The sequence below is a fragment of the Geotrypetes seraphini genome, chromosome 5 (assembly GCF_902459505.1).
Source record: "Geotrypetes seraphini chromosome 5, aGeoSer1.1, whole genome shotgun sequence".
Classification (NCBI taxonomy): Eukaryota; Metazoa; Chordata; class Amphibia; order Gymnophiona; family Dermophiidae; genus Geotrypetes; species Geotrypetes seraphini.
This window is the reverse complement of record NC_047088.1, coordinates 41128782-41152677: the sequence shown is the minus strand read 5'-3', so window position 1 is coordinate 41152677 and position 23896 is coordinate 41128782. Positions and strand designations below refer to the sequence as shown.

At 42.9% G+C, this 23896-nt stretch overlaps 1 protein-coding gene across 1 annotated transcript in view; it reads left to right on the top strand.

Annotated features, from left to right (window-relative positions):
- Positions 1–23896, top strand: part of LOC117360557 (transmembrane 9 superfamily member 2-like) — a 198770-nt gene that overhangs the window by 97777 nt on the left and 77097 nt on the right. Inside the window, exons 9-11 of the mRNA XM_033944480.1 lie at positions 6419–6527; positions 8458–8590; positions 14336–14455. Coding sequence (XP_033800371.1) covers positions 6419–6527; positions 8458–8590; positions 14336–14455 — 362 coding nt within the window. The remainder of the gene's footprint in view (positions 1–6418; positions 6528–8457; positions 8591–14335; positions 14456–23896) is intronic.

Sequence of the window (23896 nt, the reverse complement as noted above, 5' to 3'; positions counted from 1 at the left end):
TAAGCCAACCTGTCGCCTCTGCTCTTCAAATGATTTTTTTTCCTTCTCACACATTCTCAAGTCCAGTTAGATTCTACTCATTCGGCGGTTTGTTTTTTTGTCACCCATTTTATGCAACTCTGAGTCAATCTTTTACATGCAAAACCATCTTAAGCTAAGTTCAAAGCAGCATTCAAACACATTTGTTCAGTCTTGATTTTTCTACACGAGAAATCCTTGAGTCTCTATATAGCAATTTATTAATCTAGGCTTTCTTTGATATATTGTCATTTTAAAGTGTTTGGTTTTTTTTTTCCCATTGTATGTATGTTTTATTATGTAAACCACCTAAGGATAGTTGGGGTATAAAGTTGTTGTTTTTTTAAATAAATAAATGTGCCTGGTGAGATCTGGCAATACATAGTTTTGTTTTGTTTTTGTTTTTTAATTGACAATTTTTATTTAAGAAAACCAAAAGCATAAAGTCAAATTACACATTAGACTACTTACACAGTACCAATATTCACAGGAGTACAGTGGTTCTGCAGCACTCCCTGCTGGAAAACATTCAAATGATACCCCCCCCCCCCCCCCCCAGCATAAACTTCAAATACCATGAAGTTGTTTCCACTGTTCGAAACAGTGCCAGACTTGGGCAAATAGCCCCATTCTGTGATATTTGCAGGCAGTAAGGTGATATAGAATATACCAGTATACCACTTGGGCAAACTCTTTTAGGCTTCATCTGTTATGAAGAAAATTACATGAGTTGTTTGTCCATGTTGTTTACTGCTAGGCTTGATTTGGTGCAGTCCCCCAATACTGAGGTCTTCTCTTCTTTCCAATATTATTATACACTTTTAAAGAATCTTGTGCAATATTTTCCCCCCCTCTTTTTAAACATAATGTTTGGGTTTATTAGTCTTTTCACTTTCCTATATTCATACACATATGCTTTACCAAACTTTCTGTGGAATTACGATAGAATATACCAATCATCCATCTTTTAAAGCACCAAATTATATTCTGGGAACTGAGCTAGCTTCCAGCAGGCAGCTAATACCAACTGAGCTGCAGTCAGCAGCAGCTTGCAGAATATTTCTTTTTCCATAACAATGTTGGGAGGAAAATGATGAAGAAACACCAGTGCAGGCTGAGGTTCAACTCGCCTTTCCCAATATGGAAGATAGACGTTCAAATACTTTGCTCCAAAACCCCTGCACAGCAGGATGTCCACCACGTATGGAAATAAGTCCCTCTTTCCCCACATCCCCACCACTTCTCCGTCCCCATTTCGTAAAGCGAACTAGGATATACCGTATTTTCACGTAGATAACGCGCACCCGTGTAAAACGCGCACACGGGTATAGCGCGCGGAAAACACAAATTTATGTACAGAAATTTTTATATACCACGCACACCCGTATACCGCGCATGCTGCCCGACTCTCCTTTCACCCACCCCGACTCTCTTCTGGCCACCCCGACTCTCCTCTCCCCCTTGAAGTCCTGTCCCCACCCTGAAAACCTGATGCCCCCCCCCGACGTCCGATTCACCCCAACGCAGGACCGCTCGCACCCCCACACCGAAGGACCGCTCGCACGCACTCCCACCCGCACCCGCACCCTGAAGGACCGTTCGCACCCCCACAGCCTCCCGACCCCCCCCCCATCATGCAGAAGCGGTGTCCTGCTGCTTTCTCTTGGCGGTCCCGGCCCTTCCGTGAGCCCTGCGCCTGCGCTGCTTCCTCTTCCAGTGGTTCGCCCTTTCTCTAACGTCAAGCCTTCTTGCCCCCCCGACTCCCCGACACGATCGGGGCAAGAGGGAGCTCAAGCCCTCTTGCCCCAGCCAACCGCGGCACCCCCGACACGATCGGGGCAAGAGGGAGCTCAAGCCCTCTTGCCCCAGCCAACCGCGGCACCCCCCGACACGATCGGGGCAAGAGGGAGCTCAAGCCCTCTTGCCCCCCCCGACACGATCGGGGCAAAAGGGAGCCCAAGCCCTCTTGCCCCGCCGACTCCCCAACTCCCCGACAATATCGGGCCAGGAGGGAGCCCAAACCCTCCTGGCCACGGCGACCCCCTACCCCCATCCCGCACTACATTACGGGCAGGAGGGATCCCAGGCCCTCCTGCCCTCGACGCAAACCCCCCCCCCCCCAACGCCCGCCCCCCCCCAAGAACCTCCGACCGCCCCCCCAGCCGACCCGCGTCCCCCCCTGGCCGACCCCCACGACACCCCCACCCCCCTTCCACGTACCTTTGTGTAGTTGGCCGGACAGACGGGAGCCAAACCCGCCTGTCCGGCAGGCAGCCAACGACGGAATGAGGCCGGATTGGCCCATCCGTCCCAAAGCTCCGCCTACTGGTGGGGCCTAAGGCACCTGGGCCAATCAGAATAGGCCCGGGAGACTTGGGTCCCTCCTGGGGGCGGAGCCTGAGGCACATGGGCCCAACCTGACCATGTGCCCAAGGCCCCGCCCCCAGGAGGGACCTAAGGCTCCCGGACCTATTCTGATTGGCCCAGGCGCCTTAGGCCCCACCAGTAGGCGGAGCTTTGGGACGGATGGGCCAATCCGGCCTCATTCCGTCGTTGGCTGCCTGCCGGACAGGTGGGTTTGGCTCCCGTCTGTCCGGCCAACTACACAAAGGTACGGGGAAGGGGGGGTGGGGGTGTCATGGGAGTAGGCCAGGGGGGTCGCTGGTCGGCTGGGGGGGGCGGTCGGAGGTTCTTGGGGGGGCGGTCGTTGGGGGGAGGGGGTTTGCGTCGAGGGCAGGAGGGCCTGGGATCCCTCCTGCCCGTAATGTAGTGCGGGGTGGGGGTAGGGGGTCGCCGTGGCCAGAAGGGTTTGGGCTCCCTCCTGGCCCGATATTGTCGGGGAGTTGGGGAGTCGGCGGGGCAAGAGGGCTTGGGCTCCCTTTTGCCCCGATCGTGTCGGGGGTGCCGCGGTTGGCTGGGGCAAGAGGGCGGGAGTGCGTGCGAGCGGTCCTTCAGGGTGGGGGTGCGGGTGCGGGTGGGAGTGCGTGCGAGCGGTCCTTCGGGGTGGGGGTGCGGGTGCGTGCGAGCGGTCCTTCGGGGTGGGGGTGCGAGCGGTCCTGCGGGGGGGGGGGTGAATCGGACGTCGGGGGGGGGGGGGAACTATGTAAAAAAAATTTTGTACAACGCGCTCACGCGTATACCGCGCAAGGTTATGCACGGTTTGTAAAAACACGTATAACGCGCGCGTTATATGCATGAAAATACGGTAGTACTACCGCATCAATACTTTAAACCTATTTTCCACAATAACCGTGGCTAGACCCAAAGACTTTGTATGACACCAAGTGGCAGTCCAGTCTTCCAGGGACAAGGTTTTACCCAAGTCCTGCTCCCACGTAATCATATATGGGAGATGGGGTCCCCACCTAGCAGATAAATGTTGATAAATCCCAGAGATAGCCCCCTTCTGTAGGGCGAGACCCAGGAGACGCTCAAACCTAGTTTTCTCCTGTAATAAATCTCCTAGCATCCCAGAGCTTTAGATATGCTTGTCTTGGAGATAAGGATAAAGGTCCCTAGGGTCCAAGCCATATTGGTCCTGCAATTCTCCAAACCCCTTAACAGTTTTCCCAGCCAGATCCCAAAACTGTCCCACACATTCCAGTTTCTTCCAAGTAGCAAACATGTTTCTCTCCCTCCCTGGGCCAAATTCCCTATTAAAAAGCAGTGGGGTAAAGCAAGAATAGGTTCGCCTTTATAATAAGAGTGCCCGAGTGTCCCGCCAGATCCGAAGGATCAAATGGACTGATTCCAGTTCCCTCCATTTAGGCCCACCTGGGTGAATCCAAGGGAGACAAAGTAAAGTGTCGGGACTGAGGCCTGCCTGCTCAACGACTACCCATGATTTACAATCCTGTGCCTGCCACTCATCAGCATTCGTAGTTGAGCAGCTTGATAATTTTGTAAATGCGGTACCCCCAAAGGTGCCAAGATAAAGGTAGATTCTGGGGGTTCCCCCCAAAAAAAATAAACTGCCAAAGTGCCCTCTGAACCCAATCAAGCACTTTTCTACCCACCCTTATGGGCAGAGCTTGAAACAAAAACATTCTAGCTTTTGTTCCTCCAGATGTTCCCATCAGTACTATGGATGCTTCTTGGGTCAGAGATCCTGTCAGCCAACCAAACAGTGGCTTGGTGGAACCAGGTGTTCTCAGTCTTCGGGAGGCCACTCTGTGTCTTACCCAAAGAAACAATTATGACGCCAGGTCCCTAGCCAGTCCTCCACATATCAGGGGACGGCTCTTGGCCTTCCTGGAGGAGTGGATGACCATCACCTCTGATCGCTGGACCTGGATATTCTTCAGGACAGTTACAAGCTTGAGTTTTAAGCCGGCCCATTTTAGAGCTCTTTCTGGACTCCCTGGTTGGGAGACCAGACAAGTTGGCCTATGCAAAGGCCAATATTCGAAGGTTGCTGGATATTTCGGCCATAGAACCCATCCCAGAGTCTGACTTGGAATCTCAATCTGGTTCTCTGGGTACTTGCGCGTCTGCCCTATGAGCCTCTAGACCAGGTGTCCTTAATGGATCTTACTGTCAAGATGGTTTTCCTGGTAGCCATCACTTCAGCGTGCAGGGTCTCCGTACTTCAGGCTTTGACCTGCAGGGATCATTTTCTTCGGATTACATACTCCTGTGTACTTCTGCGCACTGTTCCCTCCTTTATCCTGAAGGTGGTCTCTAGTTTCCACATCATTCAGGAGGTGCGGATGCCCATCCTTTCTCCCTCTGGATTGAGCAAGCATGACTGTGTTTTGAAGTCTTTGGAGGTGCGCAGACTTTTGTTGAAGTACTTGGAAGTCACAAATGAGTTTCGCATGTCCAACTACTTGCTCATGCTAGTGAGTCCTGCCCGTATAAACAGGCCAGCTTCAAAGTCACCATTTCCAGGTGGATCTGCATGACTATTTCTTCCACCTATGTTTCAATTGAGAAACGGCCTCTATTTCAGTGAAGGCTCATTCCACTAGAGGCTTTTCTAAGAGTACAATCTGAACATGTTGTGCACTTTGCCTTGAGGGTACGTAGTTGTAGCGCCCCCTTCTGATAGTGCCGGCTCCTTATAGCACAGTTCCTTTCAGGTTTATACTGTTTGCTAACCTGTTTACATTGTTTATGATCATTCTAAAATTTCATGTTATGAGTAGATTAAACTTGTTTGTTGGAGAGTTTCCTTTTGTCTGTATCCTCTACTGTCTGCTTTTGAACTAACTGGAGGCAGACCAGAGGTAAGAGGGGAGGACCTGAAAATTATGTAAATTAAGCTTCCTACAAGCAGTCTCGTGACATGGGATGCATAACCCACTTGTCCAGGAACAGAGTGTGGATTTACAAGAAAGAAGATTAACAAAGATAATGTTTCATGAGATGAAGTTGTGATGAAAATGTTTAACAGATACTATCATGTTACCCCATTACTGAGGGCGTTGCATTGGCTCCCGATATATTGGAGGGTTCAGTTCCAATGTGCCAATGTAGTATTTAAGAGTCTATATGGAGTCTTTCCTCCATTATTTCCCCTTTCTTGCAACTCTTATCGACTTCTTTCTACTAGAGGCATACATAAATTTAAACTAGTATTCCCTTCTACTAGAGGGATTCAAACTTTAAGTAGACTTTCCCATTCTCTTGCATTTACCATGGTGAAAATCTGGAATGATCTTCCTTCAGAAATCAGACTTCTTTCCTCTTTGCCATGTTTTAGAAAACTCTGAAAACATATCTGTTCAATAAATTTTTAGATGACAAATAAGAGATGTTGATAGATGAACTTTCCTGTCCAACTATTGTTCCCTAATATTATTTTGAGTAAACTTTTGTTAACTGGTTCGATTCCCTCTGGGGGGGAATGACCCGGTATGTAAGACTAAAATTGGATTGGATTAACTATATTGCTATGAGATTGAATGTTGTTGTTTTTTCTAAATTGGAACATAATGGAGGCACACTGAGTAAGAAGGAACTGAGGCATCTTCCATTTTCACTTGGCAATGTGTGTTAGTATGGGCAAATACAAATAGCAAGTAGCCAAGAAGTGCATGAACTTGATACCTTTGTCACGTATAAGAACAGCAGCAGCCTGGAATTAAGATATTAAGAACCCACAAAGCCACAAAAATCAGAAAAATGAAGGAAGATAAAGACCATATGGCCTATCTAGTCTACCTATCTATGCTATCTACTCTCCCTTTCACACCCTTTGAGATCCTATGTACTTGTCCCAAGCTATAGAAACAGTGAAAAATGAAGGCAGGTAGACTGAAATTTGTGCATACATTTCTAATTATAGTAATTATTTTAGATTTGTTTGAAGTCATAAGGTGATTCTTGTAATGTATAGTATCACTCAAGTAAACCATTAACAACTAAAAGGTTGCATTTCTTTTTTTTCTTTTTGCAGCATCATGAATTCACTTGTAATTGTCCTGTTCTTATCAGGCATGGTTGCCATGATCATGTTGAGAACTCTTCATAAAGATATTGCAAGATACAACCAGATTGATTCATCTGTAAGTACTGTTTTGTAGCTTTGATTGCCAAACTCACTTGTATTCAGGTGACTTTAAACAAGGCAATTAGATTGCCTTTAGTAAGGGGGGATGGGACTTGATATACCACTTTTTCTGTGTGGTTTACACAATCAAAGTGGTTTACATTAAGCAATAAAGTGTTAAATGACTAGCTCAGAGTCACGATGGCTGCAGTAGGAATTGAACTCAAAACCTCAGGGTGCTTAGGCAGCTGCTCTAACCTCTAGGCCACTGCTTATGCTAGGTCATCCTGTCAAACACCATTGGCAAACCATGAGATTTGAGAGAGGTTAAGGAGTACTGTTTTGGCTTTCCAAAATTAGAAATGTATATTTTTTTAAAGCACCCTTTTTTGCTGGGTAGAGGGAGTGCGCTAGATGTGGTGTAATTAGATTTTAGCAAAGCCTTTGACAGTGTTCCTCACAGACGTCTAATAAATAAACTGAGTGCCCTCGGGATGGGCCCCAAAGTGACGGGCTAGGTCAAGAACTAGTTGAGTGGAAGATGATAGAGGATAGTGTTTAATGGAGATCGTTCTGAGGAAAGGGATGTTACCAGTGGTGTTCTTCAAGGTTCTGTTCTTGGACTTGCTTATGTAGAACATTGAACACCGAGACAATCACAACTTGTGGCTGAGTTTTGGCATCTGAATAGAAACATGATTGCAGATAAAGGCCAAATGACCTATCCAGTCTGTACGTGAGCCCAATCTGTGTGCATGCTCCAATTTTAGAGGACCAAGGTTGGCATCAGGCTGTAACAATTGGTCAAACAAGGCCTCCAAAATCTCCCTGTAGCTTTGAGTCTTTAACCGACTCCGAGAATGCCGATCAAATGCAAATTGTTTCTGCGAGACCTTTTTTACAAGTCATCCAGCTTCTGTTCTATAAAGATGACTCATTAGTGAAGTCTCTTCTGGTCCTGTAATGTTGATTCTATTGTAGCTTCAAGGCCCTCCGTGTGTGTCAAATGGGCATCTATTTCTAAGCCCATTCAGTCAAGACGCTCTTGGGTAAATTCGATTTTGTCCTGCAACTGTTGAAGTTTCTTGTCTAAAGCTTCTTCCACTGCAGTCTGAACCTCCAATACATTCTCTGAGGTCCATGCGGAGCTGATGGAAGGGCTCAGAGGAGACACGTGTTCTGCCATTTTGGTCTCTCTGCCCTGCGGCTGCTCCTTGTCCCTCCTTGTCGATTTAGCCGCAATCCCCTTCAGACTTCCACCAAATATCCAGGTAAAATGCGTTGAGAATAGTATTTAGATGCCCTATAATGGCTCAAAAATAGCAAAAACAGGCTATAAAATAGGGGAAACGGATGAGCCGAGCTGACCACTTTGCCTGTTGGCCACTTCTATATCTGTGTTGGATATGTTCCATGGACTAGGAATTCAAACAGGCAAGATTTTAATTTGTCATCTACAACACAGAGGACGTCCCGATTCAATGATAGGTAGGTTTATTTGTGTGGTTTGATTTCCCTGAAATCTTTTACTACTTTTGGGTAGACCTGAAGAAGACCTGGACAAAATTTTGTGTCATGACATTCTAGTATATTTTTTAGTTAGCACTAATTACTTTTTATGGAGCACACTGTCCATCACAACAGAGTACCACTGAATGAAAAAGTAGCAACTTTACTTTACTGGTTGCATAATAGGTGAATGGATTTTCTGAGAGTCCCTCTTTATATAAACAATATTTTGTTTTGTGTAAGTATTGTTTTAATTATAATATTGGTAGAGGTTAGTGCATTCTTAGTAAAATTACACTGAACTTTTTGAATCAATAAGGATTCTATCATGAGGTAACCATCAGATACTAATAATGATTCCAGTGTTACCTTCATGCCTCTGTTCTTTGTTTATTTGGTTTGTGTGTACTTAACTGTTGCTTAATTTCTATACATAGGAAGATGCCCAAGAAGAGTTTGGTTGGAAGCTGGTACATGGAGATATATTTAGACCTCCAAAAAAGGGAATGCTGCTATCAGTCTTTTTGGGCCAAGGAACACAAATTTTCATCATGACATTTATTACACTATGTAAGTCACATTTATAACTTAATTTAATTTTAGAACACTTTTATTGCATAGTCTTTTGGCTAAGTAAGCTTGCAGGATAGATTACAAAATCCTAAATATGTAATACTGTAAAAAAAACAAACCCAATCAATAAAAATAAAATCAGGATTACATATTATATTGTATTTGAATTAAGGACCTTTTAAGGGAAGGTTGTCATTTTTGTACTGATACTTCCCAGTATCCTACAGCTCTTATCGTTTTATCAAGTGTTTAGTGGAAACAGGATACTGGGCTTGTTGGACCTTTGGTCTTTCCCAGTATGGCAACTCTTGTTCTAATTTAATACACAAGCTTAGAAATGTTACAGCAAATACTATATAAAATTGTAGATATCTAGTGTCAGCTTGGTAGTAGTGCTGTTCACTGCTATGCAGAAGATCTGGGATATTCTATTATCTGCGTGAGCTGATGCTGGAATGATGCAGAGGTAGGTATTTCACAGCCTCAGAAAACCCCTATTATCATGCAATGACAGCACCTATTGGCCTGGTTCAGGGCCCTTGTTTTCCTGGTCTTTAAGAAAGGATGGCCGCTGCAATGAAAGGGGACATAAAGTGGAGAATAAAATTATTGGATAGTTACAAATTGAAGGTTCATGATACCAGATTCCAGTATCTGTTCTTATTGAGCTGGAAGACAAAAAAACAAAATAAAACAACCCAAAACCTTGCTCTTGTGAATTCAGTTGGATCTGTGTTAATTAAATCTCTAGCACAGTCATGTGCACTCAGGAGTATTTATACTTTTTATTAGCGTCAAACTGCACTATCATGAATGATTGGGTTGTATTCCCTTAGCAGGGTAATAAAACTAAAGAAAACTCCCCACTCCATATCTAACCAGGTAAAGGGTCACAGAAATAGTCAGATCTAGAGAAGCATGTCAGATCTGCTTGCACCAGCCATGTGGTCAGACATGCTGGTGCTGCTCTGCTGATTCCTTTTTTGCAGTGAGCTTTTTCTGACTTCAGAAACAGCAATGAGAGGAGAGGTCTCCTTTAAGACCTTATGAAGGTGCTCCTACTTCAGTATTGGGACCTCTGGTCCCACTGCCTGTGGAATGGCAGCCATGTTAGATCCTAATCGTTAGTGAAGGAAACTAACAAGACATGGCAATTTTTTAAAAAATCCAATGAAAATCACAAGCCAACATAGTCCAAACCTGTCCACCCCTACCAAACTATTGGATCCAAAACAACAAAAATACCAGGTAGGGTGGCCAACTTCCAACTAACCCAGTCTATGAATTTGAAAGATCCCTTCTCCACCCCCACCCACATCTGTCTCCATTTTGCCTGTTTTTCTGATAGCAGTGTGTCTTTTCTCCATCTTATTTATATGATATAATTTGCTCTTCAGAGGTTGAGACTGATTAAACTTTCACTTTTTTCTTACCTCATCTCTCATTGTCTCAGTCAACAACTCAAAATTTTAAAAATTTCATTATTATGAAAAATATGTATTGACCAACATTATTAAAATGTATCTTTGCTGAATAGTTTAAAAATTGCCATAAAGCTCAAATTATTAGGTCAAATGATGGCTTAATTCAGGCCAGCCAAGGATACTCACTGCAATGACTGGGCTAAGTAAGTTGAAAGAAGATACAAAACTAGTGGAAAGCTGCCTGTCTCTTTCAGGTTAATGCAAAACAAAACAGTTCCATAACTCTAAAATTGCAGGAAGGAACTAAAACAAGACAAAAAATAATTATAGAAATTTAACGTGACACATTTTTTTCCTTTAGTGTCTAAAGAATAGAGCTGAACATTTAACATGTTAATAGCGTGATTAACACGTTAATTGGTTAACACTGTAAAAACATTTTAAAAATGTGATTAACGTGGGCCTTGATATTCAAAGCTCCTACACCACAGGTAAAAAATACTGTGGTGGGAACAATCTTTTTTTTAACTAGTGATACTCGGATCCAAAATGGCCGCTACCTGATCGGGTTGTGAAGCACGACTGGGAGCTCTCTGCACAATTTTACCAGCAGCTAAATTACCTGTGTTTTCAGCGATGCCGAAATGGAGGGGGAAGAGCTCTGCTGGGGCCTTGCGGAGCTCTCCTGTGGCTAACTTCGGCAATATAGAGGATCTCTTACGTCAGATGCAAGCCGCCTCACTGCCACCATCAGAGGTGCCCCCGCTGTTGACGCTGTGAGCGAGCGGATCGGCGGCGATCTCCTTGGGATTGGATACTATACTGAGCCCCGATACTAGGGCTCTGCCCCCACGCCCTCGGAGCACCCGCTCGCCACAGACGGAGCAGCCTGAAGGGATTCAGCAGCTGCAGCAAGTCCAGGAGGCCGGAGACACCGAGGAAAATCGAGCTGAGTTGGACACCCTGTCGTCTGTGGGTGGTCCAGAATTGGTCTCCAAAGTTGGGAACTTGCATGGAGGCGAGAAGACCCAAGGGAACGACTTGGAGGGAAAGCCTGAAATTAGAGGGGTTTTTCAGCCTACAATTTGCCTGCCGCCAGTACAGAAGCCCCAGGAGGTAACTTTAGACTCAATTTGGGACCTGGTGGCTACTCTGCCTACATTAATTAATCCACAGTTTCAGCATTTGGAAGGAAAAATGAAAGTTCAAGAGACAGATATTAAGGTCTTACAAATGGAAATGTTAGACTCTAAAACTTCTTTGTTTAATATGAATCAAGAAATACAATCCTCTAAAAGTATCCAAGAAACATTGATAAAGGATAATATTAACTTGCGAAGAAAATTGGAGTCTTTGGAAAATATACCCTGCTCTAATAATATTAGATTGATTAATTTCCCTAGGAGTGCATTATACACTCAAGGGAATTATTGAAGAGATATTTCCTGGAAGTTTTGGAAATTTCTGAGGGAGTTACTACCTCCTTTATCTCAAGTATACTATCTTCTGGGAAAATCACAGACCCAACGACAGCAACGTACAGTTCCTGACATGAATGTAACAGCGCTACTTGAACTTTACGATACGGAACTGATTACACCTGCTACATTATTATTGACGATGGCTATAGCCCCTGATAAAAATTGACTTATGAAACATTTCTTTAAACATATGCAGAAAGAATTTATGGGTTTAAAAGTAAAAATGTACCCAGATTTAGCTAGAGATACCCAAAGACGAAGGAAGGAATTTCTTTTACTTAAGCCTGGGGTTTTGGCACTAGGGGCATCCTTTTTCTTACGTTATCCATGCAAATGTGTGATTCATTATTCCTCACAAAAACCTTTCCAATTGACTGCTTTCCTTTCAACGTCGCGATTGGAGAAAGATAAAGCTATAATTTAATGCCCTAATTAACTAAGTTATTGAGGTGTATATGTCAATTGGATATCAACCCGATTCGTTCTTTAATCTTCAGTTATTGTATTTTCTTTCTATTATTCCGCTATCCACCTTTTGGATCTCATTTATTGAGGACTAGAGCAATAAGGGGACATCTTTTCTTTTCAATTTTATTTGTTGTTAATGTACCATTCTGTACCTATATTGCTATCTGTACAAGTTTATACTTGAATTGTTAATATGAAAATGATAAATAAATAAATAAAAAAAACAATAAACTAGTGATAGCATGAAATTATATGCACTCTATTGTGCAGATAATTGATGGTAAAAGTGGGGAGGAACTTGGCCTGGCGCTTGCTCAGAATAGCGAACGCTAGGCACAACTGCTCCCTCCCCTAACTCCTATCCCTCCTAGTGGCTTTGGAGGAGTCTTGCCGGATTCCCCTACCGCAATCAGCTCAGCTGGCAGGGAGAGCCCCCGATTCCTCCCTCCCTCCATGTGGATAACCCCCCCAACCAGGCCCAGCTCCCTGAATCTCCCCCAAATCTGGCCAAGCTCCCCAAATCTCTATCCCCCCCCCCAAAAAAAAAATCTGGCCCAGCTTCTTGAACCTCCTGACAATCCCTCCTGCCTCTGTGCCCCACCCATCTGGCCACATGACCCCCAACCCATCCTCCATACCTTTTTTTAGAAGACTCATCAGGAGGGATGCCCACTCCCTCCTGCCAGCAGACACGCCTCTTGAAAATAGCAGGCTTTCCCCTTTCCAGTGCATTCTGAGATGTACTGGGAGGAGTCTGATTGGCTCAGGCTCCTAAGGTCCCTCCCTTGGGAGAGGACTTAGGTACCTGAATCAGGCAGGGCCATAAGCCCATGCCTGATACATCCTGAGATGCACTAGATGGGGCCTTAAGCGCCTGAGCCATTCAGGCCTTAGGTCCATCCAAGTGCATCCCGGAAAGGGGAAGACCTGCTATTTTGAAGAATACCTCCTACCTGGGTCTTCTGTAAAAGGTATGGGGGTGTTGGGGGGGCTGGACTGTGACAGGAGGGAGTAGGCATTCCTTCTGATTTTTAAGCACACAACACAGCACAATAGCTGAACCCATTAAAATAAAACCCAAAAAATCCCAGCTCAGCTGCAAAGGTCTCTTTTGGTTTTATTTATATGGGCTCAGCTATTGTCTTTGTGTTGGGTGCTTGCACAACACTTGGACAACAGCTGCCACACTGGCGATCCTCTTAAGTTTTAAACAGTGAGCAAGGGGGTAACTTTGGACCAAGTGGGGGGGAGGAAGAGGAAAAGGACATCCCGTCCGCAGCTACCCCCCTACCCCAGAGCTGCCCTGCTTGACCCCCCCCTAATGTTCCTAGAAGAGAAGGAAGGGTGAAATGCTGGATGGGAGGGTGTTTAGGAAGAGGATGGTAGACCTGGGGATGGTAGGGAGGGAAGGAGGAGGAGGAAAGGAGAGATGCTGGAAAGGAGAGTTGGTGGGAGTAGTGGGAGGTATAGAAAGAGGAGGAAGAAGGGAGAGATGCTGGATGGGAGGGCAGTTGGGGAAAGATGGTGAACCCAGGGGTGGTGGGGAGGGAGAGAGAGATACCTAAAGGAAGGGCTTTGGTGGTTGGAGAAATTGGGGAGGGGCCAGGAGGAAAGGAATTTAGGGATACCCTCCTTAATTTCTGCTCTGGGTCCCAGCAGGTCTAATCCCCCTGACTACCCTTTACCACAACATCTGGTCTCCTTTCCTCCAGAGAGCTGCTAGTGCTGCTGGTAGTACTGCTGCCCCCATTCCCCCCAGTGAGCTGCTGGTGCCCCAGTCCCCCCATCCTCCCCAGTAAGCTGCTGGTGCCGCTATTCTCCCCCAATGAGCTTCTGGTGTTGCTGTCCCCCATCCCCCCAAGTAAGCTACTAATGTCGCTGACCCCATTCCCCTGATGATTTGCTAGTAGTGCTGCACAGAAGTATGCCGAGAGCACAGGAAAGCAGAACCAGAGTCAGGATATGAGAAGATTAGAAAGAAAATCACAAGACAACAAAGTTAAGATAAATGCTTTTATTTTTAGTTTAATTGAATACGTCAATTTTGAGAAGTTAATCTGATATCTCTATATTGCACTATACAGGGGGTTCTTTATGCAATTAATGGTGCAATTAAAAATGTTAAATCGATGTACAACCCTACTAAAGAAGTGTATTGTGTTGCCATTTTGCTTAGTTGGACTCTGAGTAATTCTTTCATAAAGGATAGGCTTCAACAGTTTTGTGAAATTGTGAATTATGAGTTCTTTCTCTTCTCTAAAGAAACCTATTTTGTTATCTGTTTAAAATTAAGACAAAAAACAGATGCTTTTTTTAAGTATACATAAATGATGACATTAAAGTAATAACTGAATATTTCATGTCTCAAGTTTTAGCCTGCCTCGGCTTCCTTTCCCCTGCCAATCGAGGAGCTTTAATGACATGTGCGGTTGTATTGTGGGTGTTGCTGGGAACGCCTGCTGGCTATGTGTCTGCCAGGATGTATAAGAGTAAGTAAACTAGTTGCTGACCATGTCCATTGGAAGTTTTTTTTCAGTAGATAATGTGAACATTTTAAGACAATTGGGTGGCCTTAGTAGTAGTAGGGTTTTGTTGGGTTGGGGGGGGGGGGGGGTTGCTCCTTTTGGCTCATGTTCTCTTATAGCAAAATGTTTTATTACATTTTCAAATTAACAAATAACTAATTCATCCATATATTCAGGTACAACAGATGATAATGCAATTTAAAATGTATATATGAAGTTTACATATGTATAACTAGCTGATGCCCCGGCGTTGCACGGGTATTTAATTATAGCAATAACACTGTAAATGGATTTAAATAAAGATACTTTATAGTGGTGAATGAAATAATTTTGTTACAGCTTTATAAAAAGAAAAATATTCAAAGTATAATGTGAAATATTTGACAAAATGAATACAATTCAACTAACACAAAAATTGATTATAAACAACATTTTTAGTTTCACCTCCAGGAGCAAGAACATATACATTCTTGGGTGAACCCACCCTTCCCACGTGTGCAGGTAGGCCGTGAGACCCCCAGAACATATCACCCCAGGTAGTGAGGGATCTGCATACCAAGTTTCGTTCAAATCGGTCAAGCTGTTTTTGAATTACTGTGAGAGTGGCAGTTTTTTTACATTTTTTCCATTGACATGAATGGGTGAAATCTGATTTTCTGTTTGTAGCTCCGCACACGTGTGCATGTGGGCCGCGAGACCCCCAGAACATATCACCCCAGGTAGTGAGGGATCTGCATCCCAAGTTTCGTTCAAATCGGTCAAGCCGTTTTTGAATTACAGGGAGAAAGGCAGCTTCTTACATTTTTTCCATTGACATGAATGGGTGAAATCTGATTTTCTGTTTGTAGCTCCGGCCACGTGTGCAGGAGGGCTGCGAGACCCCCAGAACATATCACCCCAGGTAGTGAGGGATCTGCATACCAAGTTTCGTTCAAATCGGTCAAGCCGTTTTTGAATTACTGTGAGAATGGCAGCTTTTTACATTTTTTCCATTGACATGAATGGGTGAAATATGATTTTCTGTTTGTAGCTCCGCCCACGTGTGCAGGAGGGACGCGAGACCCCCAGAACATATCACCCCAGGTAGTGAGGGATCTGCATACCAAGTTTCGTTCAAATCGGTCAAGCCGTTTTTGAATTACTGTGAGAATGGCAGCTTTTTACATTTTTTCCATTGACATGAATGGGTGAAATCTGATTTTCTGTTTGTAGCTCCGCCCACATGTGCAAGTGGGCCGCGAGACCCCCAGAACATATCACCCCAGGTAGTGAGGGATCTGCATACCAAGTTTCGTTCAAATCGGTCAAGCCGTTTTTGAATTACTGTGAGAATGGCAGCTTTTTACATTTTTTCCATTGACATGAATGGGTGAAATCTGATTTTCTGTTTGTAGCTCCGCCCATGTGTGCAAGTAGGCCGCGAGACCCCCAGAACATATCATCCCAGGTAGTGAGGGATCTGCATACCAAGTTTCGTTCAAATCGGTCAAGCCGTTTTTGCGTGATCGCGGCACATACACACATACACACACACATACATACCTCCGATTTTATATATATATAGATTTAAAATATAAATGCATTATGAAAAGAATAAGGTCACTTATTCTGTGTTCTTTTTAGGTATGATACAGGGTTCCATGTTTTTCTTTTTCAAATAAACAATTTTACCACACAAAGCATAAATTAATTTTTCCATCATTAATAATTTCCATGTCTGCTGTATCCTTTCTTGACCTGGAACTGCTCGACACTTAGTACAACAGGTTGTTAGTTACAAAGATTTAATTAAAATTGAGAATTTCTTAGAAAACTGAAGTAAATCACCCTAACCTAACAACTCCCCCCCCCCCCATTTTTTTCAAGCTGTGCTAGAGGTTTTTAGTACGGGCTGGTGAGGTAAGTGCTCTGGAGCGGATGGTTCGGTGTGAGGTATCTTTGGAGGATACTATTGAAACAGCATATTTAGGGAGTCCTGGTAGAGAGGTTCCAATAATGGTGAAAGAAAGCAAGGAGGGTTTAAGAGGAAGGCAGCGTAAAAGAATCAAATTTTCCCTGTCTTCTCAGCAGACTGTAGTTGCAAGGAAAAAAATACAATTTGATGTGATGTATACAAATGCTAAAAGCCTAAAAAATAAAATAAGAGAGTTAGAGTATATAGCACTGAATGATGAGATAGATATAATAGGCATCCCGGAGACCTGGTTGAAGGAGGGCAATCAATAGGACACTATGTTACCTGGGTACAAATTATATTGCAAGGCTAGAGTAGATCAAATTGGCGTGGGGGGGGTGCTATATGTTAAAGAGGGAATTGAATCCAATCAAATAAAAATTCTGCATGACATAGATAGGAGTGTGGAATCCTTAAGGATAGAAATTCCATGTATGAAGGGAAGGAATATAAAGGTAGGGTTATACTACCGTCCCCCGGGACAAAATGAGCAGTTAGATGAAGAAATGTTTTCAGAGATCAGGAAAGATGGAGAAATGGGCAACACTGTAATAATGGGTGATTTCAATTTACTTGACAAATTATACGAGGACGCACAACATATAATATGTTCATATAATGAGTCAAAATGTGTGATCGTTGCACCGAAGTAGCCTCCTCTTCAAACCCAACATGTACACAAAAAGAGGGAGAAAAAGCCTCAGACTAATGTATCAATATAGAACCAAAAGTTACAAATCAAAACTGCTTTTGATACTTTCACTGACAAAAAACTCCCTCACAGAACAGCTCTGGTTTAGAAAAGGGCAAAGTCACCCGGAGGCATGTTCAAGGACTTAGCTGACAAAAGACGACTTGAGCTCCAACGCTGTCACATCATCTCCAATCTTCCCAACAAGCGACCTTGTTTCACCAATGTTTGGCTCATCAGGGGAACAAACAATGCAGCCTTGAAAAGTGCAGCCATTATGATAAAATGAGGAAAATGGTTAAAAAGAAGCTAAAAAGATCAGTTGCAAAGGTTAGGACTGTAAACCAGGCGTGGATGTTATTTAAAAATACCATCGTGAAAGCCCAGACCAGATGTATTCTACGTATCAGCAAAGGTGGAAAGAAGAGGAAACGAGAGCCATCTTGGTTAAAAGGTGAAGTGAAAGAGGCTATTAGAGACAAAAACAATCTTTTAAAGAATGGAAAAAGGATCCGAATGAAGAAAATAAGAAGAAACACAAGCATTGGCAAGTTGGATGCAAAGCATTGATAAAGGGAGCTAAGAAAGAATATGAAGAGAAATTTGCAAAAGGAGCAAAAACTCATAGCAATTTTTTTAGGTACATCAGAAGCAGAAAACCTATGAGGGAACCTGTGGGACCGTTGGATGATCAAGGAGCAAAAGGGGCGCTCAGGGAGGATAAGGCCATAGCGGAAAGACTAAATGAATTCTTTTCTTTGGTCTTTACAAAAGAAGATGTAAGAGATCTACCTGAACTGGAAATGGCTTTCAAAGGTGATGATGCGGAGGAACTGAAAGAAATCTCTGTGAATCTGGAAGATGTACTTAGCCAAATCGACAAGTTAAAAAGTGATAAATCGCCAGGATCTGTAACCTGCTGCTAAAATAATCTGTAGTACCTGAAGATTGGAGGGTGGCCAATGTTACGCTGATTTTTAAATAGGGCTCCAGGGAAAATCTGGGACATTACAGTCCGGTAAGCCTCACTTCAATGCCGGGCAAAATGGTAGAAACAAATATAAAAAAATAAAATTGTGGAACACGTAGACATACATGATTTAATGAGATGGAGTCAGCATGGGTTTAGCCGAGGGAGATAGTGTCTCACCAATTTGCTTGACTTCTTTGAAGGTATGAATAAACATGTAGATAAAGGTGAGCCGGTTGATATAGGGCTCCTTTTATGAAGCTGCGCTAGAGTTTTTAGAGCATTTAGCACGCGCTAATCCCCGCGCTAGCCAAAAAACTACCGCTTGCACAAGAGGAGGCGGTAGCGGCTAGCGCGGCCGGCAAATTAGCTATTACGCGCGGTAAACTGCTAATGCGGCTGCATAAAAGGAGCCCATAGTGTATTTAGATTTTCAGAAAGCTTTTGATAAAGTTCCTCACGAGAGGCTCCTGAGAAAATTAAAGTGTCATGGGATAGGTGACAAAGTTCAGTTGTGGATTAGGAATTGGTTATTGGATAGAAAGCAGAGAGTAGGGTTAAATGGTCATTTTTCTCAATGGAGACGAGTAAACAGTGGAGTGCCACAGGGGTCTGTACTGGGACCGATGCTATTTAACTTATTTATAAATGATCTAGAAATTGGAACGATGAGTGAGGTGATTAAATTTGCTGATGACACTAAACTGTTCAAAGTTGTTGAAACGCATGCGGATTGTGAAAAACTGCAGGCGGACCTTAGGAAATTGGAAGACTGGGCGTCCAAATGGCAGATGAAATTTTATGTGGACAAATGCAAAGTGATGCATATTGGGAAGAATAACCTGAATCACAGTTATCGGATGCTAGTGTCCACCTTGGGAGTTAGTGCCCAAGAAAAGGATCTGGGTGTCATTGTAGACAATACGATGAAATCTTTCATTCAATGTGCGGCGGCAGCCAAAAAAGCAAACAGGATGCTAGGAATTATTAAAAAAGGGATGGCTAACAAGACTAAGAATGCTATAATGTCCCTGTATTGCTCCATGGTGCGACCTTATCTGGAGTATTGCATTTAATTCTGGACTCCTTATCTCAAGAAAGATATAGTGGCACTAGAAAAGGTTCAAAGAAGAGCGACCAAGATGGTAAAGGGGATGGAATTCCAACCGTATGCAGAAAGACTAAAACGGTTAGGGCTCTTCAGCTTAGAAAAGAGATGGCTGAGGGGAGATATGATTGAAGTCTACAATCCTGAGTGGAGTAGAACGGGTACAAGTGGATCGATTTTTCACTCTGTCTAAAATTACAAAGACCAGGGGACACTCGATGAAGTTATAGGGAAATACTTTTAAAACCAATAGGAGGAAATTTTTTTCACTCGGAGAATAGTTAAGCTCTGGAACGCGTTGTCAGAGGATGTGGTAAGAGCGGACAGCATAGCTGATTTTAAGAAAGGTTTGGATAAGTTCCTGGAGGGAAAGTCCATAGTCTGGTATTGAGAAAGACATGGGGGAAGCCACTGCTTGCCCTGGATCAGTAGCATGGAATATTGCTACTCCTTGGGTTTTGGCCAGGTACTAGTGACCTGGATTGGCCACCGTGAGAACGGGCTACTGGGCTTGATGGACCATTGGTCTGACCCAGTAAGGCTATTCTTTTGTTCTTATGATGCTCATAGTAATTCTATGAGCATCAGAGCATTTACTGTGCTGGCTCGCGCTTAAAACCTCCAGCACAGCTTGATAAAAGGGGCCCAGAGTTCTATCTGAAGAAAAAAAGAATCTTTAAAATTATGACAACATATTGTGAATCTTTTCCCAAACTTTTTGCATTTCACTGCATTTCCACCATATATGGTTAAAAGTTCCAATAGTTGAACATCCTTGCCAGCAGTAATGAGCTTCACTTTGATTTAATTTATGCAGTATTTGAGAATGAAGATAAATTCTCAACATAATGTTAATATTGAATGCTTATTTTATTAAGAAAAATTGAACATTTAAATGTGACCATCATATTTGATGCCATGTCAAACCATATAATTGACTGTTGAAGGTTTTTGTGCCAACTGTCCATACTTGTTTTAAATCAAGATTCAGATCTTCTTTCAGTGCTTTGTATGTAAATTTTGTTGGTTTGTTTTTCAAACGGTGTTTCCCAAATTGTATGGTTTATGAATGAAGTATCTTTGATTTTGGGAAGTTAAAGCAAAGTGCTTTAATTGAAAGTATCGAAAAAAAATGATGATTGAAATCCAAACGTATATTCTACTTCAATGTGTGGTTGTTTTACTAAGGCACACTAATGAGTAGTGCATGCTAAATGTCATGCAGCCCATAGGAATTTGACGGTCTGCATGGCATTCAAGTTTCAAGTTTATTAGGATTTTTATATACCGCCTATCAAGGTTATCTAAGCGGTTTTTACAATCAGGTACTCAAGCATTTTCCCTCTCTGTCCCGGTGGGCTCACAATCTATCTAACGTACCATTCAGTGTGTGCTAATCGTTAGCACACATTCTTGTACAATCCCACTTTATTCTAGGACCAGCGGGTTATTTGTCTACCAGCCAGGACTTTGTAGGAAGCCTCAAACTTCAGACTTAAACCCCTCGCCTCTTACCTCATCACTCTCCCTGTAACCTCAATCTTTCTTTCTACAAGCCAGGCTGTAGAAGCTTGGCTTTTCTGCTTGTTTTTTATTTTGTATAATTTCAATCTTTGTTTTTGTGGTTTTTGCCCTCTTGCTGTGGAAGTTCCCTACGGGGACAGCTCCGACTGCGAGAGATCCTCAGATCTTTGAGAAAAGTCCTGTTTCTGGAGGGTTCCGTGCTTGTCAGTAAGCCCTCTGGACAGTCTGCACATCAGATCAGGGCTCAGGGAACATTCCCTTGGGAGCTAGCTCACTTCAGGTTTGTCTGCTAGTGGGTCAAGTGCAGGCTGCGTGGTTCTGTGGAAGCGTTCCTGGGATCAGAGCCAGACTGCATTCCTCCGCTAGGTATGCTGCGTGACATGTTCAAGGGTGGCAGAGTCAACAAGCCATGGATGTCGGGCTGGAGGGGCAGTCAGAAGATTCAAAGTTCAGCTTTCCAGCAAGTTGAAGCAGAGAATCTCCCTGTGAGCTGTTTCAACTCTGTCTGCAGTATTTCCCTGCTAATATAGCACAACACACCTAAGCCAATATGAGAAATGAATACAATGAATACTGCTCTAGCGGGGTTTATTAAACATTAGCTACTGAGTATTCCTTAGTCTCCCAAGATATTGTGGGCAATTAGAGAATTATATTGTATTGCATAAGGTTTATGCTTAGTGTAACATTACGCGAGGAGGTTTTTTATGCTAGTGATTACATCCACCCCAACTAAGCCTCCTATTTATCTGCAACTTTATTCAGTTGACTGGATGGAGGAGGGGATATGAGGCTTTTTCCTACCTCGGGGTAATTTCCACAGCCATTACCTTTATAGCAGATGCTTGTTAATCCTTGCTTGCCCCAACCTCGGGGATTCAGGGCACACTTGCGGATAGCTCTGTAGGTTCACATGGTTTTTGTGTCTACTATGCTGAAAACTTTTTTGAGAGTGTGGTTTTGATGCAGTATTTTCCTGTCAGCACATGTTTCTGTGAGTATCAGCTGACAGCATGAATCAGAGATTTTGGGGGGGTCTTTAAAAAGAGGTTTTTAATTGGGTTTCCTGCATGACCTATGCCCCCACCCCTAAAAATTGCCATTTTTTAATGGTTCTCTGTGGTTTTCACGGGCTATTTTTAGTTTAAACAGACCTTCAGTGGCCATTTTGGATTTTTGCAGATTTGATTTTAAAGTTACTTTTTATGCTTGCCAGCTTCATTTTTGAAAGAAAACCACATAGATGGGCAGGGCAGGATGTTATAGATTCATGCCTCATTTGCAGTGGATGGCTGTCAGATGCAAGCCATATTCCATGTGCACTTGGCCCGCAGAGTTCCAAATCACAATTTCTATATCTCCTGCTATGTGAAGCATCTTGTTCGGAAATTGCCTTCTTTTGATGGATACCTTCCTTCTCAATATCTACAGTAATTTCATCATATCTCTCAATCCTTTCCCCTACCTAGAATGTATTGGGTTGGATACGCTTATCCATGGTCTAAAGAGGAATCTAACATGGGCGTAGTCTGTAAAGTTAGATTCCTCCACATGGTATTCAGCAAGCAACTTGACATGCATCAAACGAATTGCAACTGCTTCAGAATTCCACCATAGGGCAATAGAGCCTGTAAGGTGGCTCTTTCCTGTTTCGATACAATTAGACATGAAAGGGGTGTAGAGCTTGTAAGTTAGATTCCCGCCATATTAGAACCTTCCACTATTTTATCCTCAAAGCAGGATCATCTAGGTGGTTTTTTGGGTTTTTTTTTTTTTTTTTTTTTTTTGCAACATGTCTTCTACTGTTCCATCAATGTTTATACAGTACCTTCTAGAAGACAACCATTTACTTTGTCTTTTTCCTTACATCTGTTCCTTAATAAACATTTGCCACACTTTTACTCCATCGTCTTTTTGATTCTAAAAGCCCAGAGGTTTGGGAGTAGCTGTAGGGGAGGAGGAAGCCACTACATCTTAAAAAAAAAAAATATATATATATATATATTTTGAATAACTCTTTTAACAGTGCAAATAACACAGTCAGGATATGGATACAAGGAAACAATTATTCATAACATACAATTATATGTTTACATTCTATCTCAGGTCAATCAATCTAGCCCACTATATTGAGAAAAAGCACTTCATTTTCTTAAGAAATATATAGAAGTAAATTCTGGAGGAAAGAGATATATAACCCCCCCCCCTACTATTTAAACACAAATTAACAATATTTTACCCCAATATCACCCTGCAAAAACCAAATTTATACAGGTACAGATTTACTTCTGATTTACTTGAAGAAATGACTCTAGCTGCAGTGGGTCCCCAAAAACAGAATCTTTGTCATGCAAATGAACAAGACACTTACATGGGAATTTTAAGAAAAAGGTTGCCCCTAACTGCACAACTCTGGTTCTTAAAGCCAAAGAGGCTTTTTTTCTGAGCTGTGTAGCCTTGTGCTACATCAGGAAAAAATCAAAATTTTATCTCCACAAAACTTTAAATCTTTACTTTTGAAAAAGAGCTTCATTATCAAAGTTTTATCAATTTCTTTTAAACAAATAACCAACAATGTAGCCCTCATCTGGATCAGGTCCTGGGAATTTTCAAGGAAATGAGTTAAATTTAAATCCACATTTACCAGCTGATCCATTCCCTGTTCTGTTGTAGATTTCTTCTTTTGATGAATATAATATAAATGCAAAAAAAAAAATCATAGTGTCTGCGTTCTGCAAACCCAATATCTCCTTGAGATATCATTGAAAGAGTATTTCAGGAGATGTTAAATGGGTTTGAGGAAAATTCACTAGACGCAGGTTTCTAGCTCGTGCCTGATTTTCTATCATTTCTATCTTTAGGTGAATACTCAGTCTTTACTTGCTGATGTGGCAAAGAATTGAAAGTTAGCCTGTTTCTCTACAACTAACATTCGTTTATCTAAACTTGTCAGATTGGAATCCACATTATCCAGCTTATCAACAACCTCTTATTAACAGCCTCACAACAGGCCAATTGATGAAGCAAATTGTGCCAGTGCCAATATGTGGGTGGGTCTGTAGACATTCCAAATTGCAAAATACACTTACGTGCTACCAAACTCATTTTACAACCTAACAAAGTTGTGGCTGCCGATAAGGCCCCAAATGCATTTGGCA